Here is a 22138-nt window from a genome sequence, read left to right on the forward strand (position 1 = left end):
TGTCCTTTATTTATTTTCCCCTTTCGTTTGTTTCACGGCCTGCCGACTCATGCTACGCAATCAACATACACTGCGGAAAATCTCAACCCTTCCCTTAAAAAAACAAAAAAAACACCCTCTGTCTTTGTATGTTGTATTACCCGCAACACCTGTGTACTGTGTACCACCAAAATCACCCATGACAACATCATACCTAGAACACGGTTGGTTCCGTTTTAGAATTTTTTAGTCTTCTTTCTTATTTATTTTTTTTGCAACTTGCCCTTTTCTATTATTTTTTTGCTTTGATTTTGAATGGGGCATTGAGCTACACATTTGATGGAGAAGGTGGTTGAAGCGCTGAGCAATTCAATTTATAGGATAGGGCATCTGGATGAAAAACTTTTAATTCTCGGAGGTGAATGCTTAGACCATCCCAAACATGTGCCATTGATGGCATTCTCGGAAAAAAACAATACACAACACAAATTTCTAGGTTTCTTTTCACCTGCAAATCTTTCAGCAGCAAAAATGCTTAAAGACAATAAAAATTCCTAAAAGCACTGAAGATTACAAGACAACACATTGGTTGGTGTCATCACAAGAACTCTCCAATAAGGTGATTATTAAATGTGCTTTCCATCTTTAGGATTTAGCAATGTTTGACACTTGGTCTTATCTTAGGGAAGATGAGGAATTTACATCGGAATTCTTCTCCTTAGTGACATGAATTCAATATGCAATTACACAAAAGTCCATGAAGTAATAGAAAATTGAGATACTGTGTTTTGAAAAAGTATTCATATCCCTCATGAACTTTTCCACATTTCTTCATGCTACCCTCTTAAACCTACAAAATTAGCAAGTATTTGTGAACTTTAAAAGGAAATTATCTAATTATGTAAAAGATATAAAAATGAAAATTGTGTCGTTCATTTGCACTCAACCCCTTGTAGTTGGATACCCCTACATATACAGTGCCTACAAGTAGTATTCAACCCCCTGCAGATTTAGCAGGTTTAATAAGATGCAAATAAGTTAGAGCCTTCAAACTTCAAACAAGAGCAGGATTTATTAACAGATGCATAAATCTTACAAACCAAAAAGTTTTGTGGCTCAGTTAAATTTTTATAAATTTTAAACATAAAAGTGTGGGTCAATTATTATTCAACCCCTAGGTTTTAATATTTTGTGGAATAACCTTTGTTTGCAATTACAGCTAATAATGGTCTTGTATAAGACCTGATCAGGCCGGCACAGGTCTCTGGAGTTATCTTGGCCCACTCCTCCATGCAGATCTTCTCCAAGTTATCTAGGTTCTTTGGGTGTCTCATGTGGACTTTAATCTTGAGCTCCTTCCACACGTTTTCAATTGGGTTAAGGTCAGGAGACTGACTAGGCCACTGCAACACCTTGATTTTTTGCCTCTTGAACCAGGCCTTGGTTTTCTTGGCTGTGTGCTTTGGGTCGTTGTCTTGTTGGAAGATGAAATGACGACCCATCTTAAGATCCTTGATGGAGGAGCGGAGGTTCTTGGCCAAAATCTCCAGGTAGGCCGTGCTATCCATCTTCTCATGGATGCGGACCAGATGGCCAGGCCCCTTGGCTGAGAAACAGCCCCACAGCATGATGCTGCCACCACCATGCTTGACTGTAGGGATGGTATTCTTGGGGTCGTATGCAGTGCCATCCAGTCTCCAAACGTCACGTGTGTGGTTGGCACCAAAGATCTCGATCTTGGTCTCATCAGACCAGAGAACCTTGAACCAGTCAGTCTCAGAGTCCTCCAAGTGATCATGAGCAAACTTTAGACGAGCCTTGACATGACGCTTTGAAAGTAAAGGTACCTTACGGGTTCGTCTGGAACAGAGACCATTGCGGTGGAGTACGTTACTTATGGTATTGACTGAAACCAATGTCCCCACTGCCATGAGATCTTCCCGGAGCTCCTTCCTTCTTGTCCTTGGATTAGCCTTGACTCTTCGGACAAGCTTGGCCTCGGCACGGGAGGAAACTTTCAAAGGCTGTCCAGGCCGTGGAAGGCTAACAGTAGTTCCATAAGCCTTCCACTTCCGGATGATGCTCCCAACAGTGGAGACAGGTAGGCCCAACTCCTTGGAAAGGGTTTTGTACCCCTTGCCAGCCTTGTGACCCTCCACGATCTTGTCTCTGATGGCCTTGGAATGCTCCTTTGTCTTTCCCATGTTGACCATGTATGAGTGCTGTTCACAAGTTTGGGGAGGGTCTTAAATAGTCAGAAAAGGCTGGAAAAAGAGATAATTAATCCAAACATGTGAAGCTCATTGTTCTTTGTGCCTGAACTACTTCTTAATACTTTAGGGGAACCAAACAGAATTCTGGTGGGTTGAGGGGTTGAATAATAAATGACCCTCTGAAAAGACTTTTCACAATTTTTAAAAAAAATAAACAAAGAAATAACATTCTTTTTTGCTGCAGTGCATTTCACACTTCCAGGCTGATCTACAGTCCAAATGTCACAATGCCAAGTTAATTCCAAATGTGTAAACCTGCTAAATCTGCAGGGGGTTGAATACTACTTGTAGGCACTGTAATTCTGATTGACCAATTGCCTCCAGAAGTCACATAATTAGTAAATTGAGTCCACCTGTGCATAATTTATTCTAAGTATAACTAAAGCTATTCTGTGAAGGCCTCAGAGGTTTGTTTGAGAACATTAATGGTCAAACTGCATCATGATAACCAAGGAGCACACTAGACAGGTCAGGGATAAAGTTGTGGAAAAGAGTAAAGCAAGGTTAGGCTATAAGAAAATAGTCCAAGTTCAAAACATCTAACGAAGCATTCCCAAGCAAGGAGAGTCCTAGTTAGAGAAACATCCAAAAAACCCATGGTCACTCTGAAGGAGCTGCATTAATCCACAGCTCAAGTGGGAGAATCTATCCCCAGGATAACTATTAGGCTATGTGCGCACATTGAGTATTTGCTTGCAGAAATTTCTGCAAGGTTTCTGCATCTCTTGGCAGGAAAAATGCTGCAGCAAAAATGCTCGTTTTTGTATGCATTTTCTGCAGGCGTTTTTGTACAGCAATGAAGGCTTTTTTGAGCTAAATAAAGACATAAAAAAAAAGGTTTTGTGATGTAATTTCTTGGTTCAACACCACCTTTTTCATGCTGATGCAGTGACATCCGGATAATAGGATTAGGGCTTGGTGTCAGCAGCTGTCATTGACACCTACCAAGCTCTAGGCTTAAGGTACCGTTACACTAAACGACTTGCCAACGATCACGACCAGCTATACGACCTGGCCGTGATCGTTGATAAGTCGTTGTGTGGTCGCTGGGGAGCTGTCACACAGACATCTCTCTCCAGCGACCAACAATCAGGGGAACGACTTCGGCATCGTTGAAACTGTCTTCAACGATGCCGAAGTCCCCGGGTAACGAGGGTTACTAAGTGCAGAGCCGCGCTTAGTGACCTGATATTTACCCTGGTTACCATTGTAAAAGTTTAAAAAAAAACAAAAAACAGTACATACTCACATTCCGATGTCTGTCACGTCCCCCGCCGTCAGCTTCCCGTACTGACTGTCAGCGCCGGCCGTAAAGCAGAGCACAGCGGTGACGTCACCGCTGTGCTCTGCTTTACGGCCGGCGCTGACAGTCAGTGCAGGGAAGCTGATGGCAGGGGATGTGACAGACATCGGAATGTGAGTATGTAGTGTTTTTGTTTTTTTTAACTTTTACAATGGTAACCAGGGTAAATATCGGGTTACTAAGCGCGGCCCTGCGCTTAGTAACCCGATATTTACCCTGGTTACAAGTGAACACATCACTGGATCGGCGTCACACACGCCGATCCAGCGATGACAGCGGGTGATCAGCGACCAAAAAAAGGTCCTGATCATTCCCCAACGACCAACGATCTCCCAGCAGGGGCCTGATCGTTGGTCGCTGTCACACATAACGAGATCGTTAGCGGGATCGTTGCTACGACACAAAAAGCGTGACATTGCAACGATATCGTTAACGAAATCGTTATGTGTGAAGGTATCTTTAGTAATAAAAAGTTGTCAGCCTGACACCCTCATTTATTAGCTGATAATTAAACACAAACACACACATTGTCACCAGCTTATGTAGGAGTGTTAAGAGAACTAACATACATAGGCTGTAACCAAACAGCAACTGTTAATTTTAAAGAAAAAAAATTGTGTGGGCTCCTGCGTTATTTTCGTAACCAGCAGAGGGAAAGCCGACGGCTGATGTTAATATACTGGAAAGGAGCCAATAGTCATAAAGGTTCCCAGGCTATTAATATCAGCTCACAGCTGTTTGCTTAGCCTTTACTGGCTAGTTCACAAGGAGACCTCAGAAAAAAAATTGACATAGGGTCCCCTTATAAAAGCTAACCAACAAAGGCTAGGCAGACAGCTGCAGGCTGATATTAATAGCCTAGGAAGGGGCCATGGATATTGGCCCCCTCCCAGACTAAAAACATCAGCTCTCAGCCACCCCAGAAAAGGCGCATCTATAAGATGCGCCAAATCTGACATTTTGCCTCGCTCTTCCAACTTGCCCTGTAGCGGTGGCAAGTGGGGTTCATATTTGTGGGGTTGATGTCAACTTTGTATTGCCAGCTGACATCAAGCCCACTGGTTAGTAATGGAGAGGCATCTATAAGACACCTATCCATTAGTAACCCCATAGTGATATTGTATAAAAACACAGACACCCAGAATAAAGTCATTTATTTGAAATAATGACAGACTCCTTTAATAAATCTTAATTAAACCATACTTACCAAATTCCTGATCCACTGACGCCAACATCTTGTGTAACAAAAATAGAATAATAAACCACATTATTCCTCACCTCTCCGCAGAGAAGATAATCCATAATGTCCCATGACCCTGATGACTTTGAGAGCAGTCACCGATGTGACTGCTCTCAAAGACAGCTGGCGATTAACTCATGTCAGTGTATCACTTAGCTGCCATGAGAAAGTTCTCACGCAGATGTGCCGTGTGTGAGAGTACCAGAAGTGATCAGCTGATGAAGTCTGGTGAACTCTGACGGCAGCTCAGTGATACACTGCGGGAGCAATTACCTCCTGTCAGTATATTGTCGGCGGGAAGAGAAGTCACATCTCCCGATGTGACTGTTCTATACATGAGATCGCCGTGGGACACTCGAGATTACATGGACTATGGCGGACAAGTAAGTATATGTTGGTTTATTATTTTACATTTTGGTGTTAGGTGAGTATAATGGGTTTTTAATTTTTATTTGAATATGTATGTAACTATTTTACTTTTTTTTTTTACAGTGAGCACAGGCGCCGGCTGATCATACTACGTCCCTCATCAGCGACACCTGCTGGAACTGTTATCAGTGACAGGAGAAGTAGCCCGATTGGTGCAGTAGTCTCATCAGCTCACGCCTGCTGACCTGCGGTAAGCTTTTTTACCACAGGTCACTTCTGCGGGTCACAGTCACAGCTGCTGGGTCATGCTGACATCTGACTGCATGACCCCACAGTGCTCTGACCGGCGGTCTTACCAGCAATAGCATTATTGCCGATTAGAACCTTCGCGCCGATGTTTCCCACGCTGTCACACAGATGACAGTTTGAGAGACATCATAGGAAGCCGGTAAAAACAAAAAAATCAGCAAATCTGCAAACATATTTATACCTGCGTTTTTGCTGTGGATTTGACTGACCCAATTGAAGTCAATTGGTGAAAAACACTGCAGAAACGCACAAAGAATTGGCATGCTGCAGAAAAAAAAACACATACTCAAAGGATATTTACTGATCATGTGCACAACATTTCAGGATTGCCATTGACTTTGTGGCACCCCAGGAGTTTGGGTACCACAGTGGTGCTGCCTTCCTCTTGGGGAGGGTAGTGCCATGCTTGGAGACAAATGGGATCCCTTTGGCAGGAAAGCTGTACACACAACACATTCTAACTCCAGGCCAGAAGGGGCAGCTCAAAACCCTGTTTGAGGGGAACTTCTCTGAATTCCATCCTGGTCTGGAGGAGGAGTTTGTCTGTCTGTGTGAGACTAGAGACCTGAAAGGAGCTCAGAGGAGACGTTAGGAGCTCAGGGAGGCCGCGATTGAGCCACCTGTGAGCCAGAGCGCAGAAACTCTGGAGCCCGAGATTGTGGATAACTGCAAGGTCCACAGTAGAACCGGAGGGCATAGGACTATATGTAAATTGCCCATACTAAACTTGAGGTACAGCAGCAGTTAGAGCCTGGAGTCAGTGTCAGAGACCCCAAGAGAACAGCTCAAGTTGCCTACCGTGCAGGTACTGTCACAAGACAGGGAGAGAAAGGGGTACCTTGCCAGCAAGCTACAGGTAGCAAGGGACCAGAAAACCAGTGCATAATGGAAGGCTCCCAACCTCACCTGCCAAGGGGATTTCTACTTGTTTTCGGGCTGCCTGGACTCCTTCTCCATCTGTTGCTGGTACCCTGGACTGAGGCTAACTACTACTTCAGTAAACCAGCTACAGACTGCAACCCAGTGTCCTTCGTTATTTACCGGCAACCCACCATCCTTGCCATACACCTTGGGAGCCCTGGGAACCCCACTTCACCTGTGGGAAGTGTCACCAATCTTGATGCAACAACATCACCCTAGAGGACCCCTTGAAGCAGCGTCGGTCCCCTATGACCGAGAACCACAGGTGGTATCATGAATAAACTTTATTCCAAAATACTCTTTAAAGACTTTTCCCCTTTAATTGAGTGCCCAGGGCCACAGACCGGGTCACAGCCACCGTGACATCCCCTTTAAGTGCGACCGGACCCAGTACCAACTACCCCAGGCCCTGGTGGGCAACAACCTAGCTTGCATAAGGATTCCATAGCGTTTTTGGCCCATTTCTACGAGGAGAAAATGCATAAAAAATGCACAGTGTACACATAGCCTTGGTCCTATACTCCACAACTCTAGTCATTATGGAAGCATGATAAGAACACATTTTTGAAAGAAAACAATAAGAAGTCCCATTTGCAGTTGACAAAAAGCCATGTAGGGGACACAGCTAGCATGTCGAAGAAGGAGTTCTGGTCAGATGATACCAAAGTAGAACATTTTGGGCTAAATGCAAAACGTTATTTGTGGTGGAAAAGTAACACCCTGCATCACCCTGAAAACATTATTCCCACCGTCACACACAGTGGTGGCAGCATCATGCTGTGGGAGGCTTTTCTTCAGAAGGGACAAAGAAGCTGATCAGAGTGGATGGGAAGATGGTTGAAGATAAATACAGGGCTATCCTGGAGGAAAACCTGTTAGAGGCTGCAAAAGACTTGAGGCAGGGACATAGGTTCACCTTCCAGCAGGACAACGACCCTAAACGTACTGCCAGAGATACAATGGATGGTTTAGATAAAAGCATATTCATGTGTATGAATGTCCAGTCACAGTCCAGACTGATGTCCCATTGAGAATTTGTGGCAAGACATGAAAATTGCTTTTCATAGACGTCTCCATCCAATCTCACTGAGCATGACCGAGTGTGCAAAGAAGAATGGACAAGAATGTCCCCTCTAGATGTGCAAAGCTTATAGAGATATCCCCCCAAAAGACTTGCAGTAGTAATTGCAGCAAAGGTGTAACATGAAAAAAATCTGGAAACGTTCACAGGGTATGAATACTTTTTCAAGGCACTGTATAATAGTTACATAAATGATCTTTGGAAAGTTTGAAAACCCCAACGATCAGCTATTCTCACTGTTGCGAAATCTTGTACTGCTATATAGGGGAAGTATGGGGTTGTTAGCAGGAAAACATATCAAAGGGAATTCTCTATCCTACTATGATTTTATATTATTTTATATGATATTCCCCCTAAAATTTGTTGCAGATTGATGGGAGTTCAGGTCCTGAGATTCCCACCAATCATTTATCATAATAATCCCTACCTAGCAAATCTTTATTGCTAGTTAGAACCCACAGATTGGGTCACACCACAAAAAAATGACAAAATCAAAAATAAACACTAGTGCTCACACACAGACACTCAGCTACTACACCGCATCAGGACACATATTATCCGGATATCAAGCCTCCTGAGGAGCCCAAATGGGGCGAAACGCGTTGAGGCGGTGAAAATCTATTTAGCATATGGCAGATGAAGGCAGATAAGTGATCATATTGAACTATTTATTTAATACCACGTGGTTTCTTATCTGATGCTTGAATTGTGCTTGATATCTGGGACATTGAAACTGTGGTGGTTGGTGGAATATGTGCGGATGAAGGGTGTCCTACATTGCCCTTGCACCTTGATTGAGAATCTAGCAGGTCTGTTTAGGATGTCTCTAGGGGAAAGGAGGCAATATGATTGGTTAATTCTCTAAGCCAGCATGATGTATATCGAATGAATCTACTTAAATGGAGTGCTATCTGTATATGAAGTCATTTATACTCCTTTACTAAGGTGCCATGAATATGCCTGGTGTGTTCTACATATACTATGGTTTTTAATGTGTTGGGGCCTAGGATTCTTTTAGTGCAGTAAATATTTTTTGTTTATTGCTAGTGGTACCTCTAGCTTGTGGGTAAGGGGATTTCCTAGTGGCTGTAGGGTGCAACAGGGTCCCTAGGTACAGCCATCATGGAGCGGGGGTGCCAAAACGCTCCTCCCTAGGGTGCCAACCTCCGCAGATAGGCAGGTGTGAGTATAGACAACATACCAGGGATACCTAGTTCCCCCCACTTTTAATTAGTGTTTATGTGTGAGCACTAGTATTTATTTTGATTTTGTCATTTTTTGTGGTTTAAACCAATCTGTGGGTTCTAATTATCAATAAAGATTTGTTTAGGTAGGGATTATTATGATAAATGTTTTGAGACCCTGAGTATATATTTATTTCCCACCAATCATTCTAAGATTACTACCAAGAGCTCACTTCGGCAACCAGCAGCACTCTGCTCCAGCATGAGCACTGTGTAATAATTATTTTTACCTCTGGGGAGCTTCACGGAAATTAAACGCTGATAATTTCCCAACAGATTATAGCTAATTTAGGGAGTTACAGCAGGTGGGCACTTTGTGATCAGCTTGTTGTGAAGGGTCCCTTCTAATAAGTAGGCAATGTCCGAATCGAAGGGTTGGGTCCGATACCCCCAAAAAGTTGAATATTTTTGCTGCTATAAAGACACAAAGGTGTTGACATTATTTTCACATTTCAGTTGCTCAGCACTTGCCTTCTCTTTAAAAACTACAAAAGCCTGAATGTAATTCCCAAGGAGGAAGAGGGAGAGCGGTCACTGTTGAAAGGTTTCAGTCAACTAGTATTGGGCTCAATAGAAGGGATAAATAAGGGACGGACTATATAAGAGGAAGGAACCATCTCTTAGTCTGGGTTTTTTTGTATACTGCAGCGTCCTAGTAACGGTGACCTCTGTTCCTCTGCATGTGACCTCAGCCATTGCATGGTGCAAATCCAGCGAATGTAACTTGTAAGTGAATGGTCCATTGAGGGCACATAAGGGAAGCATGGTCTGTGGATCTGTATTTACATCTGATTGGTTGAAGCCAACAAAAGTCATCTTTTTACCAGCAAGACAAGGACAAGTGACGAGCATTCATCAGGCCATGGTGTTGAAGAAGAAAAAGGAAAGTCTATTAGTCGTGGCAGTAAAAGTGTTGACTTGACTTTGCGCAAATGACTGTTATAACTGGTTATAATAGTAACCCCCTTGAAATCATAAATGCATGCAATATAATAGTCAAACTTGACAACTATTCATGAAAACCATACCTTACTTCTTTTATTTTTTTGCAAAATGGGTTGTAGATTGGTTTTTGGACCCACTCTTGGAAGTCAAATCTAATATATAATTGCCTAGAATACTACTTCCTGCAATTTGTGCCAACTTCCGTGGCTTTGTCCGGAGCTAATGTCCGGAGCTAATGTCCGGAGCTAATGTCTGGAGATAAGTGACGTCAACAGTGTCCAGTGTCTGATTGGTTGCCGCCTGCTGCGAGCGACCAATCAGAAACGTGCCGTACTGTGACACACTCCGCCCGCCATTTTGGTGTGATTTTTGAATTTTTACCTCACAGCAAGTTTCTACTGCGTGGAGGCGGGCCCAGTGACGTTGCTCTTCAAGCTCCTGCCGAATTTCGTAAAAAAAATGATAATACCATTTACCAAAACTATATATATTTAGTTGTGAAGTGGTTCAGTGACATTTTCACACCAATTTTGAACTTTTGTTTGGTGTTTTCTCCATATACTGCCTATTATTTTTGTTCTTTCTTACTATTATTTATTAATTGTATTATTCTTACATTTGAATAAATAAAGTATATATGGATTCTAGACTCCCGATTCTTTAGAATCGGGCTGCCATCTAGTCTTTTTATAACTTTACAACTTTAATACCTTCTGTTGTTTCACCCCCTAATGCCATCATTTAACCTTTTAAGCCCTTTGTATGTGTTGGTAGGCAGGAGCTACATGACACCAAAGCTCTACATGTAAGGCCTGCAATACTGCCATCATGAGAGAACAGACCATTAGTTTTGGTTGGAATAATCCACATTGTAAAAAGTCAGGCCCCTACCCGAGCAATTATAAGCTGAATAGTCCCTAAAAGTAAAATCTAGTCCCGCCTTTCGATTATAGTCTTTTTACCGTCCACTGTTTTCCGCCAGGGCCAATGTGAACCAAAGGTAAAGGTCAATATTTGGACGGTTTTGGACAGTTTATCACTGTAGATCATTGACCACCAAAAATGCCACGGGACCATCTAGTGATTACAGAATGGAAGTAAGATCTTTTTATAGAGTTATGAAAACATTGGTAGGCTTAGCCACCAGAAATTGAAAGTGAAGCTCCACATTAGGGCAATATTTCCCAAATGTGGAAGGAAAGAAAAACAAAGGCATTTTATGATATATAACTGTGGTCTTCAGCTGGTGGTTCTCCAATGGTTGCAAAATGGCAGCGCCCAACATATCCTGATAGCCACAGGTTCGGTGATTTGCCACAGGTGTCAGGCTACTGTTTGGAGGTCAATCAAAATTATCTTTGTTTTTTTGGCTTTTTATCTCCACTTGGCCTTGTAGATTCCCGGTTTGAGTTCCAAAAAAAATCTGGTTTCCATGTAGAAAATGGCACCATACATTTCACGATACATTTAAGCCTTGTTATAAATATATGACATTCATTTGCTATAATTGTTTCTAATAGATATAGAAAGAAAGAAAGTACAGCATTATTTATTCTGAGCGCAACAAATTTTATAGACTTCTTCCTCAATCTGCTGCATATTCAGTTTGTTTTCATCTTTCATTTACTCGCCATTGTCCTCTGTTCTATCCTCCATCCCAATCACTTTTCCTTTTCTGTCAGATTGCAGCCTGCGGGTGTGCTCTGCCTCTGCTTTTAATACTCAGCTTATGTGACCTCGCGGGAAGGGAATTGTATGAGAAGCATGCTTAGGCTTGGGGGCTGAGAGGCGCATTAAGCTGTGGTGGGGTGTGGGGGATGTTATTGAGATAAGCATGAAATAATAACAGACAAACAAGATTCCCCAACTAGTAGCTAATTAGTGAACATGTCCTGCCCTCAAAACTTAATTTTTAGACTCTCCCATCTCCGCTTTCCTTATCTCTCATAATATTTGGTGAAAAGAAGAGTATTTTTTAGACTACAATGCACCTCTGGAATGATAGAAAAGGATTGGTATCTACAGAAAAACTCAGGGCCCTCATATACATTAAAGTCGCGACTCTTGACCATACAATACTGGTGTGATAGGACGACAGTCTAATTTGTATGGAGGCCTCTCGCTTCTCCCCAACAAATGAAGACTTCAGGGTTGTGCAGTTTGAATGCAAACGCTCAACCATTTTGTTCTCCGATTGTCACCGCCTGGCCGCGGCTTTCTCCATTCTGTGTTCGAAACACATAAATGTTTGGCAAAGCCGAATGTTCATCTGTGTGACGGAAGGAGTAAGGAGACATAGCTATTGAATGCATATGGCCAGCTTAGAGATATAAACATAAGATGATTATTGACAAGAATATGATTTTACCAACCCTGATTGCATTATCATAGGAAAGAAAACAACTTTACACATTTTAGTTGACTTGTCACAGACAAGATGATAACTTTACCGATCCCGGTTGGAGGGCATTTACGGTCCAAAGTTGATAGTTTCAGTTTAATTAAGCTAATCTCTTTATAGAAAAATACTTTAGACAAAAGCCCCCATACACATTAGTGTAAAGTCTGCCAAACCCTCCAACATCGGCGTCTTTGCCCAACAAATTGTCAGGGGAAATAACAATCCAGTATGTCAGATTTTGGACTGACGATCGTATTGTTTTCTGGAGATAATAGACAGGTCTGCAACAGCTCTCTCACAGAGAACACAGAAGCACTTGGCTGAACAAGCGCTGCTGTGTATGGAAGAGCTGTCTGAGATCGGTACCTGCTGAACCATCTCTTGGCCCCCAGCCACCTAATGTGTATGGTGGGCTGTGCTGAGGGCCCCTGTATTCTCTTTGGTAGAGCCACTGCCTGGATCATCTGACAGTCTTATCTCCCCAAACAAAAAGATTTGATAATTGAATTCCAACTGCCCATTCCTTTTGTCCCCTAAAATAATTTGATGGGGGGCAGTCAAGTGCCCCTCCATACCCATTATATGGTGATCTGATCCTGCCAAAATAAGAGTGGTTGGACAATTTATAAATCGTGTATGGAAGCCTTAAGATACCGTCACACTGAACGATATCGCTAGCGATCCGTGACGTTGCAGCGTCCTGGCTAGCGATATCGTTGAGTTTGACAGGCAGCAGTGATCAGGATCCTGCTGTGCCATCGTTGGTTGGAGCAGAAAGTCCAGAACTTTATTTCGTCGCTGGACTCCCGCAGACATCGCTGAATCGGCGTGTGTGATGCCGATTCAGCGATGTCTTCACTGGTAACCAGGGTAAACATCGGGTTACTAAGCGCAGGGCCGCGCTTAGTAACCAGATGTTTACCCTGGTTACCAGCGTAAACGTAAAAAAAACAAACACTGCATACTTACATTCCGGTGTCTGTCCCCCGGCGCTGTGCTTCTAGGCACTGTGAGCGCCGGCCGGCCGGAAAGCAGAGCACAGCGGTGAAGTCACCGCTGTGCTTTCCGGCTGGCGCTCACAGTTAGTGCAGAGAAGCACAGCGCCGGGGGACAGACACCGGAATGTAAGTATGTAGTGTTTATTTTTTTTACGTTTACGATGTTTACCCTGGTTACCAGGGGACTTCGCATAGTTGTAACAGCTCTCCAGCGACCACACAGCGACGCTGCAGCGATCGGGATCGTTGTCTAGATCGCTGCAGCGTCGCTAAATGTGACGGTACCTTTAACCTTTACCTTTCCTAAATCTTTATCCCCAAGTATGCATACCCTTGAGGAATCCCCCAAGACTAGCTAAAATGGAATCCATTGTCCTTCCTTGTGGAAAGTGAGGACTTGCGCATGGCAACAACTCACTCTTGATAGCTAGTATAGAAGAATTGGCACTAGTGTGGATAGGACATCATCCAAATGTGATGTCACCCATTTTGCTCCTTAGTCAGCTCTCTTCTATTTTTATCCCCATCCTGGTCCTTCATTATCAGCCTTCTCATAACTAACCACAATAACAACCTTCCTTTGGAAACTGAAATACATGTGGATGTCTAAAATGACCGACTAATGTGCTTGCAGGGTGACAGATTGCATGTGATTGTATCTAAAATTTCCCTCCTGGTTTTTGAAGTGTTCAGCAAGCTGCAAGTTCTGTGCTTGATAATGGAATGAAGTAAAGTTGGCTTGGCTTATTTTGCTGGGTGGAGCATGTTGGACAAGGAAAAAACAACATTAATACAAACTAGTCCAAAAACTAAAAAAAAAAGTTACTAAATCTTTTATCTGTTGCAGGAAAATTTCATCAATCTGAGTTTCCTGCGACTTTTTCGAGCAGCTCGGTTGATTAAACTGTTGCGTCAAGGTTACACCATCCGCATCCTTCTCTGGACTTTTGTGCAGTCTTTTAAGGTTTGCTCATACAGAAATGGTTAACTTGTAATTTTCTGTGAGCTTCATTGAAACAGAATTGTATACATCTATGTGCTGTGCTGTGCAAGGTCACAATATGTATGTTCTGAATTGGGATACATTAAGGCTAGTTATATGCCAAAACACGTCTAAGATTATTGATTTCTTGCCTACACCACCACATTACTAATGCCAGATTCTTAGGGAATTAATCACTAGATTTATTCAAACGGAGCCAGTCATTATATCTGACCACTAACAGGCATCACTGATAAACTTTGTTTAGCATGATAAAAAAAAACCTACTGGAGCCTCCAGTAGTACCCAATTTCTAATCAACTTCAGTCTTAGGCTGGGGCTACATTTACTTTTTGACCGCGATACAAATCACGCGTCCAAAGATTGCTAGGTGTTGCTTCTACATCACAGTATAATACAGGTAAAATGGACTGAATTGCAACCCCAAGAGTAATGCGACCATAATAACCAAGTCACAAAAAAATCCAACCAGGTACAATATTTACGACTTGCTTGATGCGGTAATGGTATCCTCGGTAGGGCAATGATGCCCCATTTACTATTGCCCTGCAATCTAGCAACGACACATAACAATCTTTGGTCAAGAGGCTGGTGTTGTGGACAAAGTCATTGTGTAGCCCCAGCCTTAACTTTCGATTCCCACAATGCAGTGTAACAGCTAATTTATTAGGTTGCATATATATTATCATTGACGGTCCAGCCGCTCCTAAAATTGGATTCCCAAAGTCCTCAGTGCATAGTAAGCAAGTGCCAAAGACAATCAATACACCAGTGGTTGCACATGCTCCCTATGTCTCATTCATACAGGTGACTTTAGGACCCCATCCTCGTTATCAGTGCGGGTCCATAGCGATCATCATGCATTTATCACCTATTTTGTGAATGGAAAAAAAGGCGAAAATGTGCAATTATCTATCTATCTATCTATCTATCTATCTATCTATCTATCTATCTATCTATCGCTTGATGTTAACTTTGCCCATTGTTCTATCTGTCCGCAGGCCCTGCCATATGTTTGCCTCCTCATTGCAATGCTATTTTTCATCTATGCCATTATTGGCATGCAGGTAAGTAATCTCCACAAGTGAGTGACCTTATTGTCCCACATACTCTTTTTTACCATTTCTATAATGTTATTTCTGTTGTCTGACCTGACAGTCGTCTTCCCATTAAAGGGACTCTGTCACCTGAATTTGGAGGGAACAATTTTCAGCCATAGAGGCGGGGTTTTCGAGTGTTTGATTCACCCTTTCCTTACCCGCTGGCTGCAATATTGGATTGAAGTTCATTCCCTGTCCTCCGTAGTACATGCCTGCACAAGGACAAGGAGTCAAAAATCATGAGACTCATCCTTATGTCCTGCTCCACCATTCAGGCTCTCCATAGGCATACCACAATGTATAATTTGACTACAATTTCCATGTGGCCAAACATACTTACATAATTTTTTTGCATTTTATTGCATGAAATAAGTATTTGATACAATAGAAAAACAGAACTTGAGGCTGTGTGCACACGTTGCTGTTTTTGCTGCGGATCCGCAGCGGTTTTGACGATGTACAGTACCATGTAACCCTATGGAAAACAAAAACCGCTGTGCACACGCTGCAGAAAAAGCCGTGCGGAAACGCTGCGGAAAAAAAGAAGTAGCATGTCACTTTCTGCGGATTCCGCAGCGGTTTTCAACCTGCACCAATAGGAAAGTGCAGTTGAAAACCCGCAGAGGAATCCGCAGAAGAAACCGCATGAAAATCCGCAGTGAAAACCGCAGTGATTTTGCACTGCGGTTTCTCCAAATCCGCTGCGGAAAAATCCGCAACGTGTGCACATACCCTAATACTGAAGCCTTTGTTTACAATTAGAGATCAGACATTTTCTGTAGTTCTTGACCAAGTTTGCACACACTGCAGCAGGGATTTTGACACACTCCTTCATACAGATCTTCTCAAGATCTTTCAGGTTTCGGGGCTGTCGCTGGGCAACTGAATTTCAGGTAATGAGTTCAAACAGGTGCAATTAATACAGGTAATGAGTTCAGAGTAGGAGGGCTTCTTAACCCCTTAACGACCAAGGGTAGTTTTGGTTTTGCATTTTCATTTTTTGCTCCCCTTCTTTCCAGCTTCAAAATGGCCATGTGAGGACTTGTTTTTTGCGTGACGAGTTGTACTTTTGAATAACACCATTGGTTTTACGATGTCATGTAATAGAAAACTCAGGAAGGATATAATGGAACTAGAGAGAGTACAAAGGAGGGAAACAAAATTAATAAAGGGGATGGGAGAACTACAATACCCAGATAGATTAGCGAAATTAGGATTATTTAGTCTAGAAAAAAGACGACTGAGGGGCGATCTAATAACCATGTATAAGTATATAAGGGGACAATACAAATATCTTGCTGAGGATCTGTTTATACCAAGGAAGGTGACGGGCACAAGGGGGCATTCTTTGTGTCTGGAGGAGAGAAGGTTTTTCCACCAACATAGAAGAGGATTCTTTACTGTTAGGGCAGTGAGAATCTGGAATTGCTTGCCTGAGGAGGTGGTGATGGCGAACTCAGTCGAGGGGTTCAAGAGAGGCCTGGATGTCTTCCTGGAGCAGAACAATATTGTATCATACAATTATTAGGTTCTGTAGAAGGACGTAGATCTGGGGATTTATTATGATGGAATATAGGCTGAACTGGATGGACAAATGTCTTTTTTCGGCCTTACTAACTATGTTACTATGTTACTATGTAAAACGGGAAAAAAATCCAAGTGCTGTGAAATTGCAAAAAAGTGTAATCCCACACTTGTTTTTGTTTGGCTTGTTTAATAGGTTTACTAAATGCTAAAACTGACCTGCCATTGTGATTCTCCGGGTGTTAGGAGTCGAGTTTCCTCTGCTGCACAGGGGGAATCTCAATCCGTCTCCGCTGCGGTCTCCCATTCTTCTCCAGCCGCAGTAGAGTCTGCTCAGCAGGAACGTCGATCCCAGCGTCTCGCTCAGTCTGACTCTGTGCGAAGAGTTACTGCTGCTTTTCCTGCTTCTGCCATTGAAGCCAGTGCTGGGCAGCGGCGAGTGGACGTTTCTGGATCTAAGTCCTGCTTTTCTCTGTCTGAGCATGCCCAGGGCAGGATCTCCCGTTGGAGATCGAGGGTCACATGCTCAGGTACCTCAGCACATCCCATTGGTCCTTTTGGCAGGTCCTGAAAGGGCAAAACTTCTGTAGCTGTTTCCTGTGCTGCAGCTATATAAACTGCGCATGACCGCACGGCCATGCGCTAGTATTGTCTTGTAAATATGTGTGTGTGTTGTGAGTGAAAGTCGCTCTTTAAATAACCCTCCCTATTGAATGATTGTTCGCGGAAGGTGTATGTTTGCTATCTAGCGACCGACTTATCCAACAGCACGTAACACACATTACAGCTACCAGTTGCTGTGTCCGCCTGTACGGCGCCGTGCGCTTGCTCTGCGCTTTCCTGACCCAAGCCTGGGTGGTTAGTGGCGTCCGTCAGTGCGGCACCGCACGCACTCTTGTGCCTTTATATTATTATTTAGTTTCCTTACACACCCAGTTGCGGTGTTGTGCCAGCAAGTGTCTAATCGGACTTCAATCCTAGTTGGGGTTGAGTTCGCGCTCTATGTGCGGTACCGCGGTCCTGTGACGCAACAGGATCGCTTCCTTCACGCAGGGTGAAGTTAACCCGTGCGTGTATACTTATAGTACCGCCATATAGTCCGTCTTACTAGCAGCAGGGTTTTTACCTGCACGGTGGACCTCGGACTGCGAACGCACCTAGTTCCTTTTCATCTTGTACTTGGTGCGTTCTGCCAGTCCTTAACATAATACTAGCGCCAAGGTCTGGCTAGCAAATGATGGACGATCAGCGTTCACAGCGGTACATCCAGCAGCTGGAGGGAAGGTTGGCGGCTCTTGAGCGTTCAACCTCATCTGTGGATGTCACTGCTGTCGCTGTTCAGGCTGCTAGTGTTGCTGCAGCCACCTTGTCCACTGCCGCTCCTGTCCCGACTCTAACTCGCCTCCCGCTTCCAGAGAAATTCTCTGGTGACAGTAAGTCTTGTAGGGGTTTCGTGAGTCAGTGCTCTATCCATCTCGAGCTTCTGGCCTCTCGTTTCCCTACAGAGCGGGCTAAGGTGGGATTTATAGTGTCTCTTCTATCGGACAGGGCGTTGCAGTGGGCTACGCCGCTATGGGAGCGTAGCGATCATGTGGTGCAGAGTGCTCCATTGTTTCTGAGCACTCTGAAACAGGTCTTTTTAAGACCTCGTGTCACCCATGATACGGCGCTCCAATTGTTGGCATTGACTCAGGGCTCGTCCTTGGTCAGTCATTTTGCCGTCCACTTCCGCACCTTAGCATCTGAGCTGGAGTGGTCGGATAAAGCCCTCATTCCAATATTTTGGAGGGGGCTGGCTGACCACGTTAAGGACGCCCTGGCCACTAGGGAGATTCCCGCCACACTGGAGGAATTAATAACTCTATCCACTCGTATTGATCTCCGTTTTCACGAGCGGAGGTTAGAGCGAGCCCAGTGTAGGCAGAGATTTCGGCTGGCTCCCACCTTCGCCAAACCTTTGGAATCTCCAGACCAGGCTCCTGAGCCCCATGAGCCTGTGGTAGAGTCACGAGCGGGATCTAAGTCCCGGACCACTCGTGCACTCCAGATTTGTCATCTTTGCCAACAGACAGGACATCTTGCCTCCAGATGTCTCCAGCGGTCGAGGAAACGTCAGCGTCTAGTGGTAGTTGGTGGAGGTGCACTAGACACGGCGACGTTTGCCTCCAAATTGTCCTTTAAGGGGACAATAACATTGGGCTCATCCTCTCACTCGGTAGAACTCTGCGTGGATTCTGGGGCGGAGGGCAATTTTATGTCTTCAGCCTTCGCCCAACGTCACGCAATTCCTCTTGTCATGCTATCTCAACCAGTAACGGTACGAGTGGTGAATGGGTCGACACTGCCCGCACAGATTACACATCAAACTATCCCTTTTACTCTGTCCATGTCACCATCTCATCAGGAGATTATATCTCTACTCGTCATTCCTGAGGGAATTGATGAGGTTCTCTTGGGGATACCTTGGTTACGGTACCACTCTCCTCACATCGAGTGGTCCTCAGGCAGAATTCTGGGATGGGGTGAATCTTGTGGGAACAGGTGTCATCGAGAGTGCGTTCAGGTTGCTACTACAGAGGTACCCGCAGATCTTTCCTCTCTCCCCAAGCAATATTGGTCTTATGCAGACGTGTTCTCCAAAAAGGCAGCGGAGACCCTTCCGCCCCATCGCCCCTATGACTGTCCTATTGATCTCTTGCCTGGTGCTGAGCCTCCCCGGGGTCGAGTCTATCCATTATCTCTCCCGGAAACGGAGGCAATGTCTCAGTACATTCAAGAGAATCTGGCAAGAGGCTTCATCAGGAAGTCAGTGTCACCTGCTGTGGCAGGGTTCTTTTTCGTGCAGAAGAAGAATGGAGAACTACATCCATGCATAGCCTACAGGGGTCTTAATGCTATCACAGTTAAGAACAAGTACCCTTTGCCTTTGATATCTGAGCTTTTCGATAGGCTTCGGGGAGCTAGAGTGTTTACTAAACTAGATCTGCGGGGTGCTTATAACCTGATTCGCATCCGTGAGGGGGACGAATGGAAAACGGCATTTAACACCAGAGATGGGCACTATGAGTATCTGGTGATGCCCTTCGGACTCTGTAATGCACCTGCCGTTTTCCAAGACTTTGTCAACGACATCTTCCGGGATATGCTTTCCACCTCGGTTGTAGTCTATCTGGATGATATTCTCATCTTTTCTCCAGATATTGACTCCCACCGGAGAGATGTTGGCAGAGTCTTCGACCTCTTACGGGCAAACTCTCTATGCGAAGTTGGAGAAGTGTGTGTTTGAGCAGGAGTCCTTACCTTTCCTGGGCTATATCATCTCCGCCCAGGGATTGGCTATGGATCCTGCCAAACTACAGGCTGTGATGGACTGGCAAGAGCCCCATTCTCTTAAAGCGGTGCAGCGCTTTATGGGGTTCATAAACTATTACCGCCAGTTCATTCCCCACTTCTCAACTCTGGTAGCTCCCTTGGTAGCCCTCACCAAGAAGGGAGCGAATCCCAAATTGTGGTCGGAAGAGGTCTCCAAGGCCTTCACTTCTATTAAGTCCCACTTTGCTAGCGCTCCCATCTTACATCGTCCCGATGTGGATAAGCCATTCCTAATGGAGGTGGATGCCTCGTCCGTTGGTGCTGGAGCAGTCCTCTATCAAAAGGATGCTCAAGGTCGGAAGCATCCATGCTTCTTCTTCTCTAAGACCTTCACGCCAGCGGAGAGAAACTACTCCATCGGGGACAGGGAGTTGCTAGCAATGAAGTTGGCCTTTTCGGAGTGGAGACACCTTCTGGAAGGTGCGCGGTTTCCCTTCCAAGTTTACACGGACCACAAAAATTTGGTCTATTTGCAAACAGCCCAGCGGCTAAATTCTCGCCAGGCCAGATGGTCCCTGTTCTTCTCCCGGTTCCACTTTTCCCTTCATTATGTCGCCGGGGAGAAGAATATCCGTGCTGACGCTCTCTCTCGCTCCCTTATGTCAACTGAGGAGGAGGAAGAGGAGCCTCGGCTTATTGTCCCTTCCGAGAGCCTGAGAACCGTAGCGCCGCTTTCGCTAGAGTCTGTGCCTCCGGGCAAGACTTTTGTGCCCATTAATTTGCGACCGGAGGTTCTCTCTTGGGCTCATTCGTCCAGGGTGGGTGGACACTTTGGGACAAAGAGGACATCTGAGCTACTGGCGAGGACGTACTGGTGGCCGCATATGGTCCGGGATGTCAGGGATTATATTCTGACGTGTCTCCTGCGCCAAAAATAAATCTCCGCGTCAAAGGCCAGCTGGGTTGCTCTATCCCTTGCCGGTGGCAGATAGGCCCTGGGAGATTGTCGGGATGGACTTTGTTGTGGGTTTACCCAAGTCTCGCGGCTGTACCATCATTTGGGTCATCACCGATCATTTCTCAAAAATGGTGCATTTGGTGCCGCTACCACGGTTACCTTCTGCACGGGCCTTGGCAGCGTTGTTCATTAAACACATCTTCCGCCTACATGGTATGCCTGACAAAATTGTCAGTGACCGGGGTCCCGAGTTTGCGTCTCGGTTCTGGAGAGAGCTTTGTCGTCTTCTCAGTATTGAGTTGAATCTCTCTTCCGCTTATCATCCCGAGACGAATGGGTTGGTAGAGAGGGCCAACCAGACCTTGGTCACATACCTGCGACATTTTGTTTCAGCCAGGCAGGATGACTGGGCATCCTTGCTATCATGGGCAGAGTTTGCACTGAACAACGCCGTAGCCGACTCCACTGGACAAACCCCATTCCTCCTCAACTATGGTCAGCATCCACGGGTACCTGTGCCTATGCCCGTGTCTTCCGCCGACTCCAGGGTGGCAGACTGGGCTGTGGAGGCACGGGATATTTGGGACCGCACTCAGGATGCCATTCGGGCCTCTAAGGAGAGAATGAGGTCCTCCGCCGATGCTCATCGGCGCCCCGCTCCGACCTTTGCTCCTGGCGACTTGGTGTGTCTCTCCGCCCGTAACATCAGGCTGCGAGTTGAGTCCACTAAATTTGCTCCTCGCTACTTGGGTCCATTCAAGGTCCTCGAGCAGGTTAATCCTGTGGTCTATCGTTTGGCCCTTCCCCCACGCCTGGGTATCACCGACACCTTTCATGTGTCCCTCTTGAAACCCGTGTATATGTCCCGGTTTTCCGAGTCATCTGCTGGGACATCGGGTTCGTCTACGGACGATTATGAGGTGAACGCTATTTTGGGGTTCAAGGTGGTACGTGGCAAAAAATTTTATTTGGTAGACTGGAAGGGCTATGGTCCCGAGGACAGGTCCTGGGAGCCTGTTGAGCACATTCGGGCCCCGCAGCTCATTGCTGCCTTCGAACGTAGCGAGGCCCAAGGAGGGGGGGGGGGGGCCCTAGGAGGGTGGGTAATGTTAGGAGTCGAGTTTCCTCTGCTGCACAGGGGGAATCTCGATCCGTCTCCGCTGTGGTCTCCCATTCTT

The 22138-nt window shown here is 45.0% G+C and overlaps 1 protein-coding gene across 1 annotated transcript in view; it reads left to right on the plus strand.

Annotated features, from left to right (window-relative positions):
- CACNA1B (calcium voltage-gated channel subunit alpha1 B) overlaps positions 1 to 22138 on the plus strand; it is a 467134-nt gene that overhangs the window by 368861 nt on the left and 76135 nt on the right. The window contains exons 32-33 of the mRNA XM_069747979.1: positions 13911 to 14027; positions 15068 to 15133. Of these exons, the coding sequence (XP_069604080.1) occupies positions 13911 to 14027; positions 15068 to 15133 (183 nt within the window). The remainder of the gene's footprint in view (positions 1 to 13910; positions 14028 to 15067; positions 15134 to 22138) is intronic.

Source organism: Ranitomeya imitator, chromosome 2 (genome assembly GCF_032444005.1).
Source record: "Ranitomeya imitator isolate aRanImi1 chromosome 2, aRanImi1.pri, whole genome shotgun sequence".
NCBI classification, from domain to species: domain Eukaryota; kingdom Metazoa; phylum Chordata; class Amphibia; order Anura; family Dendrobatidae; genus Ranitomeya; species Ranitomeya imitator.